Here is a 19,373-nt window from a genome sequence, read left to right as displayed (position 1 = left end):
CGACGCGGGGCTCGAACTCACGGACCGTGAGATCGTGACCTGGCTGAAGTCGGACGCTTAACCGACTGCGCCACCGAGGCGCCCCATCCTGGCCAGTGTTCTAACCAAGTAACCCAGAGGTGACAAATCGGTCTTACTGCCATATTGCCTTCATGTCATGTTGAATAAATGAACAAATGGATGGATGGATGGATGGATGGATGGACGGATGGATGGATAATGGGTCAGTATACACAGGAAGTCTGACTTATACTTTGGGCTTCCCTTACTTACATTTCTTAGATTATATGGATTTTAGCATTAGTAATATGTGGGTATCAAGGTGAGTTCAAATTATCTCTGGAGTTTCCCAAACTGGGTAAGGGATAACAGTTTCCCAAGAGTCCTGAATGACTGAGTCTAATTTATGTTCTCAGAGTCCTATCAGAATGCAAATAACTATATGTCCAGGATTGGCAAAAAAAAAAGAAATCCTTACCAGCTATCAGTTCTATACAGATTACTTTTTGTCCTTTACTGGCATAGATTCTCCCACTTTCTTTCTTCCATCCTCTCCCTTCACCTCTTAAGGGCTCAGCCATCTATTCCAGAGGACTCTAAATCAAACTCTCCTTTATAGGTATGAGCTCCCTTTCCCCACAAAACTCACCATATAGTCAATGACAGTTTCCTTTTTCATGCAAAAGCAGTTAGCAAAATATGACAGTTGCCTAACTAACTCACAGTAAGGTCTCTGCATTCTTTTTCAGAAGATTAATTATATACATATAATTTTATATTTATTTATATGTATTTATATTTATATATGGTTATATATAATACATATATAATTATACATTTATATATATATACTTATACATATATATAATATATATATAAATATAATTAACCTGGCACAAAACAAGTATTCCATGTTTTATATATTCCATACACACACACACACACACACACACACACACACCCATATATTCCATGTAATAAATATATATTACAACATCAGAAAAGAGTGTGCAATCTTTGCAAAATTCCTGTGAGAAATCTCCCCATTTAAAATTGCATGCCCAGGGTGTCTAGATGGCTCACTCGGTTAAGCATCTGACTTCAGCTCAGGTCATGATCTCGCAGTTCACGAGTTTGAGCCCTGCATCGCGCTCTGTGCTGACAGCTTGGAGCCTGGAGCCTGCTTCAGATTCTGTGTCTCCCTGTCTCTCTGCCCCTCCCCTGCTCATGCTCTGTCTCTGTCTCTCAAAAATAAGTGTTAAAATTTTTTTAAAATAAAATAAAATTGCATGCTCTTTGGGGCATCTGGCTGGTTCAGTCAGTAGAGCATGGGACTCTTGATCTCAGGGTTGTGAGTTCAAGCCCCACATTTGGCATGGAGCCTATTTTAAAATGAAATAAAATAAAATAGGGGCACCTGGGTGGCTCAGTCAGTTAAGCGTCCAACTTCAGCTCGGGTCATGATCTCACGGCTCATGGGTTCAACCCCACATCAGGCTCTGCACTGACAGCTCAGAGCCTGGAGCCTTCTTTGGATTCTGTGTCTCCCTCCCTCTCTGCACCTCCTCTGCTCACACTCTGTCTCTCTCTCTCAAAAATAAACATTAAAAATAAAATAAAATGAATAAAATAACTAAAAAACTAACATAACTAACTAACATAACTAACCTAACAACCTAACATAAAATAGTATGTTTTTTTAGGTTTTATTAAAGAGCAGAAAACCGACTGAAGTTGTCTCCAATGACATCATGCTCACCATATTTGTCCCAGAGGAAAGTGATAAATGGAGACCAGTCAACTTGTCCAGTTTTAAAGCAGCCACGATGTCCCAGAACTTAGCTGTGGGCTGGCCTTTGTGTCTGTTCTGAGGCCAAAAAGATAAGGGTCTAAAGCTACTCAGACAGTGTGAAAAATGTGCTCCCTTTTCTACAAACAAGAAGACTAAAGCGTGCTGATGACAGCCGACTATTAGAATTACTTGATTTCTGCTTCTGTTCCTAAAATCTCCATCTCAAATGCATGAAGAATCATGGGTTGGGTTTGGCTCTTGGAAGACAGCCATCTATGATCTTATCATTTATTAAGCATTCCAGCGCCTCATACAGTCCTTGGCTCATACCAGCTGCTCAATAAATACCGTTGAATAAATGAATGCTAAGCGTTCCCGGATCTGCAGTACATGGAAATAATGTTTTAGAACTTTATTAAAATTATAGGTGGCTCTTTCCATAATCCAGACTTCGTTTACTTATCTTAAAGTATCAAAGATAGAATAGGAATGGAGCAGAGACCAAGCAAAGGGCTATTCTGTTTTCTCTTTTATTGACCATCATAGCCAGTGCATGTGTTTTTCCCTCTGCAGGATAATCCTTCTCATTTTTCTTCTACTGCCAACCCACCTCCCCCAACCATATCTCCCTGGCTAAGTTCCTTTTATGACTTAAGTCTCACATTTTCTGACATTTCCCACTTTGTCACCAGGATGAGCTAGTACCTCTTTGCTCTGTCACTGTTTTGTACTCCCAGAACAGCACTATATACACATGTTGTTATTAGTTTTATTGTGTCCTGTCATACTCCTTTATTTCCTTGACTGTCTCCCTCACTAGATGGTGAGCTCTTAAAGGGCCAGAGCTTTTCATCTCTATATCCCCAGGATCCTTGGGACCTCACACAAGGTGCTCAATAAACATTTGCATGCTAAGTGCACAAAAGAACTATAACTGTATACTGTTGCCTAGGGGGATAGGAGAATTCTTTCCCTGTTCACAGTGGAAAGATCCTAAAACACAACATCGTACAGCCCTTTAGATACTTACACCAGCGAACCTGTTCACAATCCGGCCTGTGGGTGTTATGTCAAAAAAACTCATGGGTGCTCGAAGGATATTGGTTAGCAGTTGCTTGTGAAGGATGTTTGATGCATGAGTGGAAGCACGGGCACTGCAAAGATTTCCTAGGAGCAGAAACACACCTAAAAATGGAACGAGTTTAGTCAGTACTATGCACAGGGATCCCTAAAGACCTGTGCCAAGGACACGATGGCAATTTCTTCCCTGAGTCTAGACAAAGTACATAGACCAGGCAGATTCTGTAAGAGATGGCTGGCATAGCCATCAGACGTACCTTGTACCAATCCCAGAGCTCCATAGACGCCAACTCTCAGGTCCCTCTGTGAGGCTGGATAGTTAGTGCCATTATAGGTTTTAGAGTCATTGGTCCAAGCGCTGAGCCAGAGGTTGGATCCAATATAAGCCACAGCATTGATCACATAGGCAATGATGATGAAGAATATCAAACATAATCCCATGGCTCGCAGGTATTTCAGGTAGACGGACAGCTTCACCTGAAAAGCACCCACCCTCAGTATTAGAAATCCTAACGGCTTTTGGTGAGTAATTACCTAGAATACCAATCACAAGGGGGAGTGGAGTTCCCTGGAAAAGTGGATAGCAGGTAGCAAAATTTGGTAATCTGTGGTCACAATTTCTGCATTAGGCCAGGATACTAATGGATGCTGAAATACAATGTGGGGTAAATAATATCACATTATTAATAATCTTCTAGATACAATTAAGAGAGAAAGATATCAAAATAGAGTGGGAGAACAACAACACAGACACAACAGAGTGGGATGGAGGGTATACTGCAGACCTTGGAACTTGTTTTTAGTAATTTGGATTTAAATTAAGACCTTAAACTTAAGACCTTGTTCTTAAGTTTTATTAATTTGAATTGTGTGCTCTCAGATCGACTTATTAGTGTTTTCTGGCTCCAAGAATTGCATCTCAAAGCAGTTTTGTTGTTCCCTCCACATATCAGAATGGAATTACTTATGCAATGTGGTATGAGGATGTTCACAGGAAACCTTCATTCTTGGAAATAGGATTTGATAGAAAGCCCAAAGCCTCTACTAACGTTTCAATGATGAAGCTGAAGATTTGCAAAGCACATGAGACATATCCCGCCTGTAGGTATGTATTCAAGTCACCAAACTTTAAAATGTTCAGATCCCAAGCCTTAGATCACCTCAAATTGTACTTTTTATTGTGGCCTTCACCTTTCCAGTTTGTATGAATTCCTTCTTAATTAGTTTTTGTCCTTTGACTAGTTCTTCCTCCTCCTTCAGGGTATTCACATTCCGAGTTTTCAAAGAGTTTTTTAGGGATTTCCGGTGCCTGCTACTGGACCTAGAACTGAGAAAGAGAGAGGAGGAAAGCATTCTTGAGGACGCGCAGATGCATCCGGGGGGTCTTGTTGCAAGCAGATGTCACAGTCGCTCTGCTAACATCAAAGTGCATTTCAGAACACATGGCCATAGAGAAACACCCCACCCCGCCCCTGCTCTCCGTACAAAGAAACAAAGGAAGAGCTGGGAGTGTCCCTGGAGTCCACTCCCTCAGGACAAGCCCACAGAGAAAAAGAGAATGATCAGATGGAAATATGGAAGTGATGACGAGGGCTGCCAGCTGAATAGATGACCAACCTGTGACTAAGTGTTCGATGAAGGCTGTTCTCTCTTCTCATGGTCAAGGAGGCCACCTCCTCAGGGATTTCCTCCACACTGGGCATCAGCCCACAGTCATCTTCTTCACTGTCCTCATTGACTAGAAGACACATCAAAGGTTAGGGAGGTGGCGACATAGAGCTGTCTGAATTCTATGAACAAGGAAGAGTTCTTTCTGATCTAGCTGGCCCTTCAGCAAGAGACCACAAATGTATACACAGGCTGGAATATTTTGCTTCAGAAATATTACTTATTAGTATCTCTAATAGCTGAGAAATACAAGGATAGAGGAGAGATGAGTTAATGTTCTAGTGGAAGAGAAAATGGTAAAAAGGAGAAAAATATTCCCAGAAGCTTCTCAGTTCTTTTGCAGCAAGGAAAGAACTTTTAAGGTTATAGTAGATAAGCAGAAGAGTCCTAATTCCCAGAATTTACTAGAAAGGGGAGTATAAATTAAAAATGCTCTTCTTGAAATTCAAATAACTTTACAAACTTTTGTGAATTTAAAACACTTGAAAAACATATGCTGCAAATAAAGAATACATTTTTAAAATAAAAATAAAATAAGTAAAATGTAAAACAGCCTGGACATCAGTGGCAATGGTAAAGACCTCTGGAAATTGATAACTCCATAAAGCAGTGAGAATACTGGCAAAATATTGTTAAACTTTTTTCCTAACTCTGCAATTAACCAAAGGCTTGCAACAATCCAAGGAACATTTATTTAAGAAAAATGGCTAAATCCCAGTAAGAACAATAAGCTTTGTGATAGTTTAATTTACCCCCAATCCTCTCTCCTCAGATCCGCTGTAGCCTAGAATACTAATAGCCTCACAAACATGGTACCCACAAATAGCAGCAGCCTCCTGGCTGCTGGAGGGAACAGAAAGTGTTCAGAATTCTCCCAAAGCCTCATCCTGTAACTGAACTCAAGTCTGTCTGCCCAACATGCAGCAAAGACAATCACTGAGCCATTGAGTATAAAGTAAGGAAAGGGTTTGAGAGGATGCCAAAAAGACAGGAGGGCAAGCTTCACATTTGCCTCCACAAAGTAGAGTCAAGAAAATTTAAGGGCAAATGAAAAAGGCCTGGGTAAAGAGTTGTAGTTGTGCTTACTAAGTCCCACTAACCCTTTGGTTACCGATTTCAACCCCTAGAGAACCATCATTATTTGACCTGTCTGGCAGTTCCCTAGAAAACCCCAGGCTTGTCTTTGTTGGACCTGACTTGGAGTCAGCAATCGGCAACAATTGTGTAACATCACAGCTGCCTGAGATGGTGATAACAGTTGGGGCAAATAAGTAGCTAAACAAAAACTTAAAAGGAAAAGCTGGAGAATAAGATATCCTTAGGGAGCTTTGATATCTTTAATATACCCCTGGCAATCTAGAATGCCATACACATGGGCAGGGCTGCACACATGCTCCAGAGAGACTGGAGAAGGCCCTACTCTCACCTCTGGCTACTCTGGGAAGCAAGAAACAAAAGGTGAAGCAGAATTGTAAATTGCCTACTGGAGTGTTAAGGACACGCCCCCCCCCGCCCCCCCCCCCCCCCCAACCTCTCAGAAAAGCCTGAGTGACTTATTGGTTCCAGGCCTCTAATCATTAGCTGACCACCCAAGCAGAGACTTCATTGGCCACACACGACAAAGAATGCAGATTTAGTAAGAATTAGTTAAGGAGGGGCGCCTGGGTGGCTCAGTCGGTTAAGCGTCCGACTTCAGCCAGGTCACGATCTCGCAGTCCGGGAGTTCGAGCCCCGCGTCGGGCTCTGGGCTGATGGCTCAGAGCCTGGAGCCTGTTTCCGATTCTGTGTCTCCCTCTCTCTCTGCCCCTCCCCCGTTCATGCTCTGTCTCTCTCTGTCCCCAAAATAAATAAACATTGAAAAAAAAAAAAAAGAATTAGTTAAGGAAATTAAACAGGAGGAACAACAAATCCTGGCAGAGGAAAAATCTTATTTCCAGAGTTGTATTATTTAAAGTGACCAGTTTTCAACAAAAAATTGTGAGACACGCAAAGGAAGAAAGCATGGGACCATACACAGGAAAAAAAAGCAGTCAACAGAAACTGTACCTAGGGAAGCATAGGCATTGGGCTTACCAGAGAAAGACTTTAAATCAACTATTATAAATATGTTCAAAGAACAAAAGAAAACCATGTCTAAAGATCTAAAGTATGAAAATGAGTTCTTATCAAATAGAGAACATCAAAACAGATCAAATTAAGAAAAAAATAGAAATTCTAGAAGAGTACAGTAACTAAAATGAAAAATCCATTAGAAAGACTCAACAGATTTACTAAAGAGATTAAGTGTGTGACTTAATCCAATCAACCATCTTAGCACAAAAGCTGCCAGCTTGGACTGTAGGGGACAGAGGCAGGACTAAATGAAGGAATATGGTCAGACTTCTAGGATTCTACAAGCAGAAAATGTACCAATAGAACTATCCAGCCGTGAACATGTGTTATCCTTCAAGAAAAGGGAAAAATGACCCTGGGGTTGACTACCCCTCAGTTCCAGAGGGTGGAACCACCAGCCCAGGTTGAGCCTAAAAAACAGATAGCATCAGACCAAACAAGACTATCATCAAACCTTAAAATCTGGTGGAATTGACCCTGCTAGATTTGGGATTTGCTTGGGATTCATGACCATCTTTCCTTTTTGGAATGGGAATGTCTATCCTAATGCTGGTCTTACCATTGAAGCAGATAATCTGTCTGGTTTTATAGCTTGTCAGATGGAGAGGAGTTTTGCCCCAAGACTCTGGGTCTCACCTACAACTGATTTGAGTGAGGAGAGGATAAAATTTGGGACTTCAAATTGACATTTGGAGGAGATTTTGGACTTAGAGGAGATACTGGAATGATTAACACATTGGGGATGCTGAGATGGTGTGAATGTATTTTGGACACAAAAAAGATGTGAATTTGGGGATGCCAGAGAATAGACATGATAGAGTGACTTGTGTCCCCCACCAAATCCATATGTTGAAATCCTAACCTCCACTACCTCAGAATGTGACTTTATTTGGAAATAGGATCATTGTAGATGCAATTAGTTAAGATGAGGTCAGACTGGAGTGGGATGAGCCCCTAATGCATTATGTCTGATGTTTTTATAAAAAGGGGAAACTTGGAATTGATGCACACAAGGGAGAATAGCATGTGAGGATGAAGGCAGAGATCGATGTGATGGGTCTTCAAACCAAAAATGCCAAAGATTGTCAACAAACCCCCAGAAGCTAGGAGAGAGTCCTGGAACATGTTCTTCCCTGTTGCCTTCAGAAGGAACCAATCCTATGCATTGATTTTGGACTTCTAGCGTCCAGAACCATGAGACAATAAATGTCTGTTGTTTGAGCCAGTTTGTAGTGTTTTGTTATGGCAGCTAATTAAGAAAATTGTATACAATTTTTAAAAAGGGGGGGTTGCACCTGGGTGGCTTAGTTGGTTAAGCGACCGACCGGCTCAGGTCATGATCTCACTGTTCATGGGTTTGAGCCCCATGTCAGACTCTGTGCTGACAGCTCAGAACCTGGAGCCTGCTTTGGATTCTGTGTCTCCCCCTCTCTCTGCCCCTCCCCTGCTCACACTCTGTCTCTCTCAAAAATAAATAAAATACTTTAAAAAAGAAAGAAAATGATAAACCAAGCCAATATTGACACAGGTCACCCTTGCCCTCCTGCCTTTCCTTTCATTCTACCATGTCATGGTCTACCCCTTGCCAACAACAACAGCATGCCAGGCATTGCTCAGAAATAATTACTCAATGTTTACCTTGATTGACAAAGGCTTGATGAGCTTTTTTACAAACTGACCTTTACATAGAGGATAGGATTCTTCAAAGGGGCCATCTGGAAACTCAGATCATGGCAGAATCCATGAAACTCAGATCGCAGCAAAAAAAAGTCTAGACTTAGCATAAGAAAACTACCCAGGCACCTCATGTTGATGTAGTTGAGCAATAACTTAAGGGAAAAAAGCATCTGACACTGCCTTTTGGCTTGGGGCCTTCACTGCCCAGGCAGGTGATTTTTGCTTTCTCCAGGCCAGTGCCTGGAGCACGTAAAGGCTAATGAAAAGTTCCGACTTCTTCCTTTCTGCTGGTTCCCAGTGCCCCTGCCCCAGTCTCCTGGGATAGCTCCCAACCCTGTCACCCATATCATCCTGTTCTTTGCTCCTGTCCTATCCCTCCAACACTTGACAGTTTATCACTCCTACCCTATCCTGCCCTGAGCAGTTTTCAACAAAAAATTGTGAGACACGCAAAGGAAGAAAGCATGGGACCATACACGGGAAAAAAAGCAGTCAACAGAAACTGTACTTAGGGAAGCACAGGCACTGGGTTTACCAGAGAAAGACTTTAAATCAACTATTATAAATATGTTCAAAGAACAAAAGAAAACCATGTCTAAAGACTTAATACTTACAGACTTTATGGTTCAGGCTTTTCTTTCCATCTCTCGTGCTCTCTGGGGTGGGTTTGAACCATCATGTGTCCTGACCTCAAGGCCTGAATGAGTTCTCACTTGCAGGCTCTGTAACTACCTCCTTTTCTGACTGACTTGTGGAATGCACCCTTCAGATCTTGCTTTCTAAGGCTTGACCTACTGCTGGTGACTGCTACCCAAAGCAGATATCCAGAACTATGTGCAGGACTACTACTGGCAGATTCTTGGGAAGGTCCCCAGGGATCAGGGCTCCATTGCTGACTAGAGCTAATTGATGACCCCAATGGTGGTGGTATTAGGGGCTATTCCTGTGGTGTACTGTGAGACCATGCAACTGCCACGATTCTTCCTGGTTCAAAACACCCAGTGGTTTTTGGTATATTAGTCAAGATGCCCTTTGTTAGGCCTTATCAAGAATGTTTCAGTACACTATTAGTACCAGTCTATGAAGCTGTCCAGGAAGTGGTTTTAGCGGATTTAGGGTAGGTGGGATGGAATGTGTGATTTGAGTCAACAGAAGTACAGCATCCTTAAAAGGGGGTGCCTGATGGTACTAGTCTTTTGTCCACAGGGACTAATCACCCCAAATCTTCAGTCATACCCTTCTAAAGAGTGTTCTTCGATTGCATGGTGGAGACGAGCTGAGCAGGATGAGCCCCTAGTTTGGCTCAGGCACAGAATTTCTGTGCCTGTGTTTCTTTACAGAGACATAAAATACAGAAAGAATAGATTTTGGATCTCTGGATAATTCACTTCCAAATTGAACTCACTGAAGACTGCATAGTTCAGGCAGTCAGTATCAGTTTATCACTTCTACCCGTCCCATACCCAAGCTTTATCCTGTTCCAGTCCTCCTTACATACCTGTGGCCTCTCCTTCAAGACCCATCTGTTTTTTGGATGTCTTCAGAATCTTAGCAAACAATCCTTTCTTGGCCACCAGAGTGCTGTAGGATCCCTTCTCCAGGATGGTGCCATTCCCCAGAACCACAATCTCATCCACTTGGGGAAGAAAGTGAATGCTATGTGTAATCAAGAGTCGAGTCTGAAAAAAACAACAGTAAGTAGTGCCACCACCTTCCTTCTGTGAGCCCCTCTGTCCACCACCATCCTTGGCTTGCTCTTAAAAAGGAAAGGAAGTAACTTCTTCCTGCCAACTATGAGTAGCTAACTTCCAACTACCCAGAATGTCTATTGACTTCTTTGGCTTGCTCTGGGGGTGGGAGGGAAGGAAAAAACAGTCATCTAAATTCATTTTAGGACTCTGTTTCAAAATGTAGCCCTGAACACTTGACCTCTTTTACTTTTTTCTTTCCTTCCCAGTGCCTCATCCTAACACCAGACCCTATGTGTAAGGGGAAACTCTGGTCCTCGTGGATATATTGTTATTTGCCTGTAGTGACAGCAAGGTTTGCCCTACACACATTCTTCCAGCTTCCTGAGAGCTTAGGAATGTCACTTGAGATCCAAGCCTATCAATATAACAGATGCATCCTAAACTAAGGAAATAACTAGCTAATTTCCCCTTCTACTAACCAGCTAACCAACTGAACTTGAGAGCAAGGACAGACCTTTTCATCTGTGCACGCCCAGTCTTTGCAACAAACCAGGCACAGGGTGGTATATAGTTCATGAATGAATGGAGCCAAAGGCCATTTGGACAGGAGACAGAACCAGAAATAGAAGGGAGAGTGAGTTCCTGTTGACTTACTGATCCAAGAGAAGCAAAGGGCCTCAGTGGGACAGCAGCCCACCTACCCTGACTAGCAGCAATCAAGAAGTCTTGAAGGGAACAGGCCACACACAGATGGAGTTTTACTGCCCAATACTGAGGGAGATATTACTGTCAGCCCTCATGGTATACTTGCTGTTGGTGAGGGACACATTCAAACCCACAAAGGGCTCTGCCAGCACCTCCCCCATTCAGCCCACTGTGTCAGGGCAAATGGGCTACGTTGCCCACGGTAAGGAAAGTCTAGCCTTCACCTACCACTAGCTCTAGTGACTTGCTCTGGCCACTTTATCTGTACTCTCTCATGGGGGCATTGTGAAAGTCCAATGAGGCATCGCAATCAAAGTGCTTAGCACAGGCCTGGAGCATCATGAAAACACAAAAAAATGTTAGTTCTATTTTATCCCCACATTCCCACATCCTGCAAGGGTTCCAGGAAAGTGCCTTTTCAGAGCAGAGCTCTAAAACCTGTGGGATGACCTATGTCCCACCAGCAAGGTGAGTTATTGGGTCCTCTGGGATGTTTTCTGACTCCAACCAATTCTCCGACACCAGCTAGGTGTTCAGCGATTCAATTCTGACACTGACTACCTAGAATTAGCACAAACCCCACAGCTGAAGGGCTTGGTCCTATGAGACTGACCGACTTCAGAGGCAATTTGCATGACTTGGGCCATGCTTACTTCCAACCAACTAGCCATAAAGCCCCTTTCTCATGATCAGTAGTTTATTAGAATGGCTCATCGATCTCCAGAACACACTTTACTTGTTTGTTGGTTTATCATAAAGAATACAACTCAAGAACAGTCAACAGAAGAAATGCAGAGGGCAGGCTATGGGGGTGTGGGACTCACCTGTGGAGCTTCCATGCCCACAGCCTCCCTCTCGGCACCTTAATGTGTTCACCAACCCAGAAGCCCTCTGGATCCCACTGCTCACAAATTTTTATAATCCAATCTTCAGCCCTTGCTTCCCTCCCCAGAGGCCTGAAAGTTCCAACCCACCCATCACTTGGGCTTTCTCACTCTCTTTTTTTAAAGTTTGTTTGTTTGTTTGTTTGTTTGTTTGTTTGTTTATGGGAGAGAGAGAGAGAGAGCACTCACCAGCGAGCATGGTGGGGAGGAGCAGAAAGAGAGAGGAGCACAGAGGATCTGAAGTAGGCTCTGCACTGACAGCAGAGAGACTGATGCAGGGCTCGAACTCATGGGCTATGAGATCATAACCTGAGTCAAAGTCAGACGCTTAACTGACTGAGCCACCCAGGTGCCCCACTTGGGCTTTCTCTTGAACAGCCCAGTCCTGAGGCTATCTAGGGGCTGCACCCTAAGTCTCTCTCTAGGCTTATGAACGAAAAACACTCCTACTATTACTCAGGAAATTCCAAGTGTTCAGAGCTCTGTGTCAGGAACTGGGGCAAAGACCAAATATAATCTTGTTATACCACAGATCTCAGCGTGCTTTCCATCACAACCAATCATCCTAGGAGGATCAATGTCATCGGAGCCACAGAATAAGGTTCAAATTAGCCAGTTCTAGCATAAGCTATGACCTCAAGATGGGAGCTTTCATGGGTCATCTCCTGAAAGACCAGTCTGACACTGTATCTCCTCAGCAGACTTGGTGGTATGTTGGGGGATAGGGGAGGTAAGTACATGCTTCAGGACAGCAACAGTCCTAGGAGATATGTCCCCCAATCCCTACCCCGATGTCTTCATTGCTTTAAGTAATTTCTCACCTTGCCTTTCAATAGGCCATTGGGACCCAAGACCTTATTGAAAATATGTTTTCCCACATGAGCATCCACGGCTGACAGGGGGTCATCCAGAACATAGATGTCTGAATTTTGATAGGTAGCTCTGGCCAGGCTAATCCGCTGCTTCTGACCCCCACTGAGATTTATACCCTGAAGAAGAAAATAATTTCTGTTAAGCACTACTCCATAGTCCCACCTTCACAGAGACTATTATGGAGGGGAAAGGAAGAGATTTACTTCAATAAGGTATCAAGGGATTTAAAACCTTCTAAGTTCCTCTATACAAATCAATAACTTTGATTCAAATAAATTACTTCAGGCCCAATGATGAAACGTATGCCAAAATTACCATTTTCTATGAGATGATTTACTTATTATTTTTGTTTCCTGCTCCATGGGAATGTGGAGCTGCACCAGGGCAGATTTTCCCTATTTTATTCATGGTTGTAACTCCAGCGCTTAAAATGCTGTGTGGTACATAGTAATTACTCAATAAGTGTATTTGAAATAGTGAACAAAATCATTCTAGAGCTGTATCTTCATTAATCTTCTAGTAGCTGAAGATTCTTGTCCCTCAAAGACTGCTCTATTCATTGTTAGTAATAGGAAAGAAGGTTGAAAACATCCTAAATATGTAGGCATCAGGAATTTCTAAATCAATTACACTCTAACCATATAATGGATACAATACGGTCATTAACAATGTATTTTTTAAAAAGGCATTTAATAACCTGAGAAAGTCACACTAAATTTCTAAGTATTTGAAGCAGAGTAGTAGAACCTTTCTCCAGGCCTCACTAGCATCCAGAAGTTGAGTCAGGACACCTAAGCTCTGGTCCTGCGTCTGCTCCTCCACCTGCGAGGTCATCCTTGGGCCAGGCTCTGGTTAGTTAGCCTCTATGGTCCTAGCCTCATCAGCTTTCTTTAAAAAAATTTTTTTTGGTGGGGCGCCTGGGTGGCTCAGTCAGTTAAGTGTCCGACTTCAGCTCAGGTCATGATCTCACGGTTTGTGGGTTCAAGCCTCGCATTGGGCTCTGTGCTGTCAATTCAGAGCCTGGTGCTTGCTTCGGATTCTGTGTCTCCCTCTCTCTCTTCCCCTTCTCCACTCATGCTGTGTCTCTCTCTCTCTCTCTCAAAAAATGAATAAACGTTAAAAAAATTAAAAAAAATAAAATTAAATAAATTTTTTAATGTTTTTATTTATTTTTGAGAGAGAGAGATACAAAGCGTGAATGGGGGAGGGGCAGAGAGAGAGAGGAGACACAGAATCCCAAATGGGAGTCAGGATCTGAGCCATCAGCACAGAGCCTGATGCAGGGCTTGATCTCACAAACCAGGAGATCATGACCTGAGCTGAAGTTGGATGCTTATACAACCGAGCCAGCCAGGTGTCCCTCGTGTTTTCTGGTATTTGTTCCAAGCTGACTACCAAAATTGGTCAGCTCTTTTACTCCCATGTACTTCACCGTCCTTGCTCCCCGCCACCCCCCCCCCACTACTATTTCTTCACCCTTCAAGGTCCCTTGGTGTCCCAAGTACCTTCTCTCCAATCTCGACCAGGTCTCCTCCGGGCAGCACTTCCAAGTCTGGGAGGAGGGCACAGGCCTCCAGAACCTGCTGGTATTTCTTTTCATCCAACTCGGATCCAAAAAGGATGTTGTCCTTTAAGGTGCCATTCTGGATCCAGGATTGCTGTGGGACATAGGCTATAGTGCCCTAGATGGGAAGGACCAGACCACGGGACAGTTATACCTCCAGAAATGCAGGGCTGAAGGAGGGAGTGGCAGCATGGGGAAGGAAAAACAGAACTTAGATTTTAAAAAATGAATGTCAGGCTGACTGAGCATCTGATATGTATAAAGTGCTTGTATTTATTGCACCAGCCAGGGAGAAACATTCAATATCCTGTTCACCACTTAAATACTTCTCCCTACTCTCTATTTCACTATCACTTTCTAGCCATGATCCTGAAAATTAGAGGAAGAAACACATGCTGCTTTTAGAACAGGAAACTCACTGGGATTGACTCAAACCCTAAGACCACCAGAGGGCTAATACAGGTGTGACGGTATAGAGATTTTAGGAAGAACCAAGAGATTTGAACGAGGGCACCAGGCTGATGCATGAAGCAGATCATGTCCAGAGAGGAAGCCTGACAAAGGCCTGTGTTTGAGAATGAACTCAGTGATGAGTTGGCAACAAAAAGCTTTCTCATACACTTGAAACTAACATAACATCGTGTGCCAACTATACTCAAAATTTTTTTGAAAAAGTTGTATTAAAAAAATAAATAGTAATTTATGATAACAAAAAAGGAAGTATGGTATGATAAGTTAAAGTTTTTATTATTTAAAAAGTTAAACAGAAGTCAAAACTTGACTTGAGGCTAGAACCAATTTAAATATTAATGTTAAATCATTACCACAAATTTCCAATGTGAACTTCTTTGAGTGTTAAAGTCATTTGAAACGAAAATGCCATTTTTAAAAAATAATTTAGAAGACATTCAGCAGTTTTGTGTCAGTTTAAAGGAGAAATGTGTGTGTGTGTGTGTGTGTGTGTGTGTGTATGCACACACACACTTTTATAAAAGAGAATTATGTTTAGAGGTAATTTTAAAATAATCTTCTTTTAGCCTGTGTATCCCAGTTTCCATGGTATCTATGGGGGCAAAGTGACATGCCAATTCAAATTTGACTTCTAGGGGCACCTGGGTGGCTCAATCGGTTAAGTGTCCAACTTCGGCTTAGGTCACAATCTTGCAGTTGGTGAGTTTGAGCCCTGTGTCGGCTCTGTGCTGACAGCTCAGAGCCTGGAGCCTGCTTTGGATTCTGTGTCTTCCTCTCTCTCTGCCCCTCCCCCACTAGTGCTCTGTTTCTCTCTCTCTCTCTCTCAAAAATAAACATTTAAAAAATTTTTTAAATTCAAAATTGACTTCTAAAGGACTAAATAAAGAAATGTTCCAAGTGAACAAAAAGAAGAAGTTAGGAAACAGTTAAATCAGTAGCATCTGCTCCGTTATATCTCATATTATTTAATGTAAATTGGCTCATGAGGGATTGGTAAATCAGGGAATAAGGTCAGTATAATGTGGAAGAAGCATTAATTTTTAATTTTCTGAGCATCTTAGTGTCAAGCAGTCAGGGGCAAGGTTTCCCATAATTAGAAAGAAATGGTTAGCAATATATGAAGATCTTAAGGAAAAAACCTAAAAAATCTACAGACACGTGGGGGTTTTTTTGGTGTAAGTAGTGGCTGGTTAAGTGATTCCAAGTACTTATAAGTTCCTCTAAATTGAACTCTCTGGGGAAGCTGAGAGTGCTCATGGAGATGCTATGAAAAGATTTCTTCTGGGTTAAAAAATATATAATTGACAATGATGTCTACACCCTGTATCAAATTTTTGAGCAAGTGAAGTCAAAGACCAAACTCTCAGAGGAGGAAGAGGAAATCGGGAGTCTAAAGCTACATGTGATGCTCAGTGTAATTGCCAGTGGGGATTTTACAGTGCTGCTGTTTTAATTGTTATTGGTTTTGTTGGTACGCTAGTTACAAAGTTGTGTCAGTTTTTTTTTAATTATTATTTTTGAGAGAGAGAGAGAGAGAGAGAGAGAGAGAGAGAGAGAAAGCACACAAACACATACACGTGGGAAGGGGGAGAGAGAAGGGGAGAGAGAACCCTAAGCAGGCTCCACACTGTCACAGAGAACCCAACTCAGGCTTCGAGCCCACAAAGTGAAATCATGACCTGAGCTGAAATCAAGCATTGGACACTTAACCAACTGAGCCACCCAGTTGCCGCAGGTATGTAAGTTTTTAATGATGCTTTTAGAAACCTAGATGTAGCAGAATTGCCTATACTTTGAAGGAAGAGATCTCTGTTAAACAGTTTTCAAACTTTAGTATGCATAGGACCTCATTAAACATGCAGATTTTTAGAATCTATCCCCAGAGTCTGATTATATGTGTGGGGTGGGGCAAAGAATCTACACTTTACAAGTCTACCTAACATCTCCAAGACCGCATCTGCAGCAAAACAACAACAGTGGTCATCAGATTCTAGTCCTCAGTGCATTCTCCAAAACGAGAAAGCAGTGCTCAGTGGCCCACATCTCAAGGTCAGAACTCTTTTCCTTAGCATCCCCTCTCACCTTGATGGTGATGTGCCCGTGGACATTTTCCATTTCTCCCAGCATGGCTGACATCAAGGAAGACTTCCCAGAGCCCACAGTGCCCACCACAGCCACCAATTGGCCTGGCATAATGTCCAGGTTCACACTGAAAAGAAAGAAGTGTATTTGGTTTTTAAGTGTCTATTTTAAGAGAAAGTGAGTGAGCGAGCGAGCATGGGGAAGGGGCAGAAAGAGAGTAAGAGAGAATCCCAAGCAGGCTCTGCACTGTCAGGACCAAGCCTGGTGCAGGGCTCGGTCCCATGAATTGTGTGACCATGACCTATGCTGAAATCGAGAGTCAGACGCTTTACTGACTGAGTCACCCAGGCGCCTCAAGAGAAGTGTATTTAAAGGAGGTGAGGGTGTTTTTCAAGAGTAGTTCAGGCCACTTCTCAGACCATTCATAAGAAGTCTCGTATTAGATTTTCCCTCAAGATTGGAAAATTTGTCTTGGATATAGAAGACTCTGAAGTGCTTCTTTAATACGTTTTTTATAAGCTCAAAAGCGCTAGAGAATGAGCCCTAACTTATCCAACTGTCTATAAGCTGTTTGTGCCAAATGTAGGTTTCAACTGGGAAAATTCTCTTAGCACCAACATGGTACCATTGAACAAGAACTTAATGGGAGCTTAGAGACCTGAGTTCAAGTCTCATCTTTGCCACTGCTGAACTATATGATCTTGGAAAGTCACATCCTCTGGACTCTCATTTATGAACTAATAGGGTTGGAATAGATCAGGGTTTCCCGAACTTGGCTATTTAATGAGAGTGGCCATTCAATGGAACACTTGCTGGAAGCACAGAACACCTTCCCCTCTCCTGGAGCTTTGACTGTGTCTAACTAGGGAGGGACACACACTGGGAAGGGCTCCTCGAAACTCTGTGCCCACCCTGTTTTTGAGTCCCTAGTATATTAAGAACATCAGGAACTTGTTCACAGTCTTTCTGAAACTGCCCTTTGCTAGTGTAAGTCTAAAAGAAGTTCAGTACAAAATGGGAGCTGTGTCCAGCCTTTTCTCTGCAAAGGGAGGCTTTCAGGTTGGGAAGGTCCAGAGGAGGGGCTTCTGGCCTGATAGCATCCTGGGGCAAGCTCCAGAATCTATATGAAAGGCTGTAGGAATAGAAGTGTGGAAAGACCCAGGTGTAACAGGGAGAAGATAAGGTGTGCTGGGTTGGGAACAAAGATGTGGCCTGCTCAGGCTTCCTGGTATATTATGTGTGCTACGTTCAGTGGAGTTGGGTATATACTGTCTATCTGACCCTGTATAGACCATGTGTTCTCCTATCCAGACATACCTACGGTAAAGTTCAATTTATAAATTAGGCCCAGTAAGAGGTTAACAACAATAACTAGTAAAATAGAACAATTATAACAATAAACTGTAATGAAATATATGTGAATGGGGTCTTAACTCTCATTGACTGTCCTGCACTCACCCTTCTGATGATGCAAGATGATACAATGCCTAGGTGGAAAGATGAAGGGAGGTGAATGATAGGAGCACTGTGACCTACATTAGGCTACTATTGACGTGACCATTCGTCAGGAGGAGGATCATCTGCTTCCACACAGAGGTTGACTGCAGGTAACCGAAACCAAGGAAAGCAAAACTGCGGAAGAGGAACTACTAGACAAGCAACAGCGTGGCAAGAAAGGGTTGGCTTAGGGCAGAGGAGGTGGGAGGTGGTAATGGGTTAGTTAGATGTAAAACTCCAGATCTCAAGTTTAATCTTTGTAGAGGCAGCTCCCGTTGTCCACTTTGGGGAAAGAAGCCATATTCTTGATTACTGTTCTTAAACGAACAAACGAACTTAAATTGGTTTCAGGCTTTGGTGTGTATCCTTTATCATACCCAGAGACCTAGGCCACTTGCTGCACTACGTCCATCCACAATCTGGTGAACAAAGGTCTTCCTGGGTTCTTAGCTGGAGCCCACAGTCCCACAGTAAGACAGCCTGGTGGCAGGTGCACTTCTGGGGAAAGAGGCTTGGGAGTTTTACTGTCCGCTGGTCTCCCCAGGGTTTCAGCCTGCACTGAAATCTAATGGAATATGTGCACATTGTCCATATTTCACATGCCCTAGTGGTTGGAATTTTCCAGTAACAGGACTGGCAAGGAGAAGCCTAAAGAACAGCAGGCTGGACAGAAGGCAACTCACTCTCGAATTGTGGCTTCCAGATCCCGGTCCCAGGTAAAGGAGGCCTCTGAAAACTGCACAGCTTTGTCTGTTGAGAAAAAAGCCCTCTCTTTTAGTCAGATGTAGGTCCTCATGTGTCTGTCTGCCCCTTCTCAGCCTCCTGCATCCCTCCTTCAGCAGATCCCAAGATCACCTATCAGTGCTGGCTCCTACATTAACAGGAGGCAGAGGAAAGTTCCCCTGGTGAGACCAAAAGTGGCCTGCAAACAAAAGCGGTTCTGGTTGAATTCCCAAGCTTGTTAGCCAGATTCCTGACCTGCAGACACCTCTGCAATGTCTGCCTCTGGGCACATTCTCACACCCTCTGTTGCCTCATGTCCTGGTAAAAATTCTACCTCTATATACAAACCTGGTCACTCCCTGGATTCCAGGTCCACAGGTCCCTCTGGCTGTGTCTGTCCCCCAATCCTTAGATCTTCAGACCTTACAAATGTTCTTTCACTCCAGCCTACTTTCCCCAAGTTCCCATGGTTGGCTCCATCTTGACTTCTCTTTTCTAGATCTTTTGCAGGATTCCCTGCTTATCCTCAGACTATGGTTTAGCCATCTGGCTAA

At 43.0% G+C, this 19,373-nt stretch overlaps 1 protein-coding gene across 2 annotated transcripts in view; it reads right to left on the bottom strand.

Moving 5' to 3' along the window:
- The window catches only part of ABCC2 (ATP binding cassette subfamily C member 2), a 65,197-nt gene that overhangs the window by 11,513 nt on the left and 34,311 nt on the right, over positions 1-19,373 (bottom strand). For both annotated transcript variants that reach the window (XM_043597234.1, XM_043597233.1), the window contains exons 15-23: positions 18,780-18,846; positions 16,600-16,726; positions 13,988-14,164; positions 12,431-12,598; positions 9,828-10,008; positions 4,490-4,610; positions 4,064-4,199; positions 3,130-3,349; positions 2,823-2,977 (exon numbers count right to left, since the gene is read on the bottom strand). In XM_043597234.1, coding sequence (XP_043453169.1) covers positions 2,823-2,977; positions 3,130-3,349; positions 4,064-4,199; positions 4,490-4,610; positions 9,828-10,008; positions 12,431-12,598; positions 13,988-14,164; positions 16,600-16,726; positions 18,780-18,846 — 1,352 coding nt within the window. The remainder of the gene's footprint in view (positions 1-2,822; positions 2,978-3,129; positions 3,350-4,063; positions 4,200-4,489; positions 4,611-9,827; positions 10,009-12,430; positions 12,599-13,987; positions 14,165-16,599; positions 16,727-18,779; positions 18,847-19,373) is intronic.

Source organism: Prionailurus bengalensis, chromosome D2 (genome assembly GCF_016509475.1).
Source record: "Prionailurus bengalensis isolate Pbe53 chromosome D2, Fcat_Pben_1.1_paternal_pri, whole genome shotgun sequence".
Lineage (NCBI taxonomy): Eukaryota > Metazoa > Chordata > Mammalia > Carnivora > Felidae > Prionailurus > Prionailurus bengalensis.
This window is presented reverse-complemented; position numbering and strand designations above follow the sequence as displayed.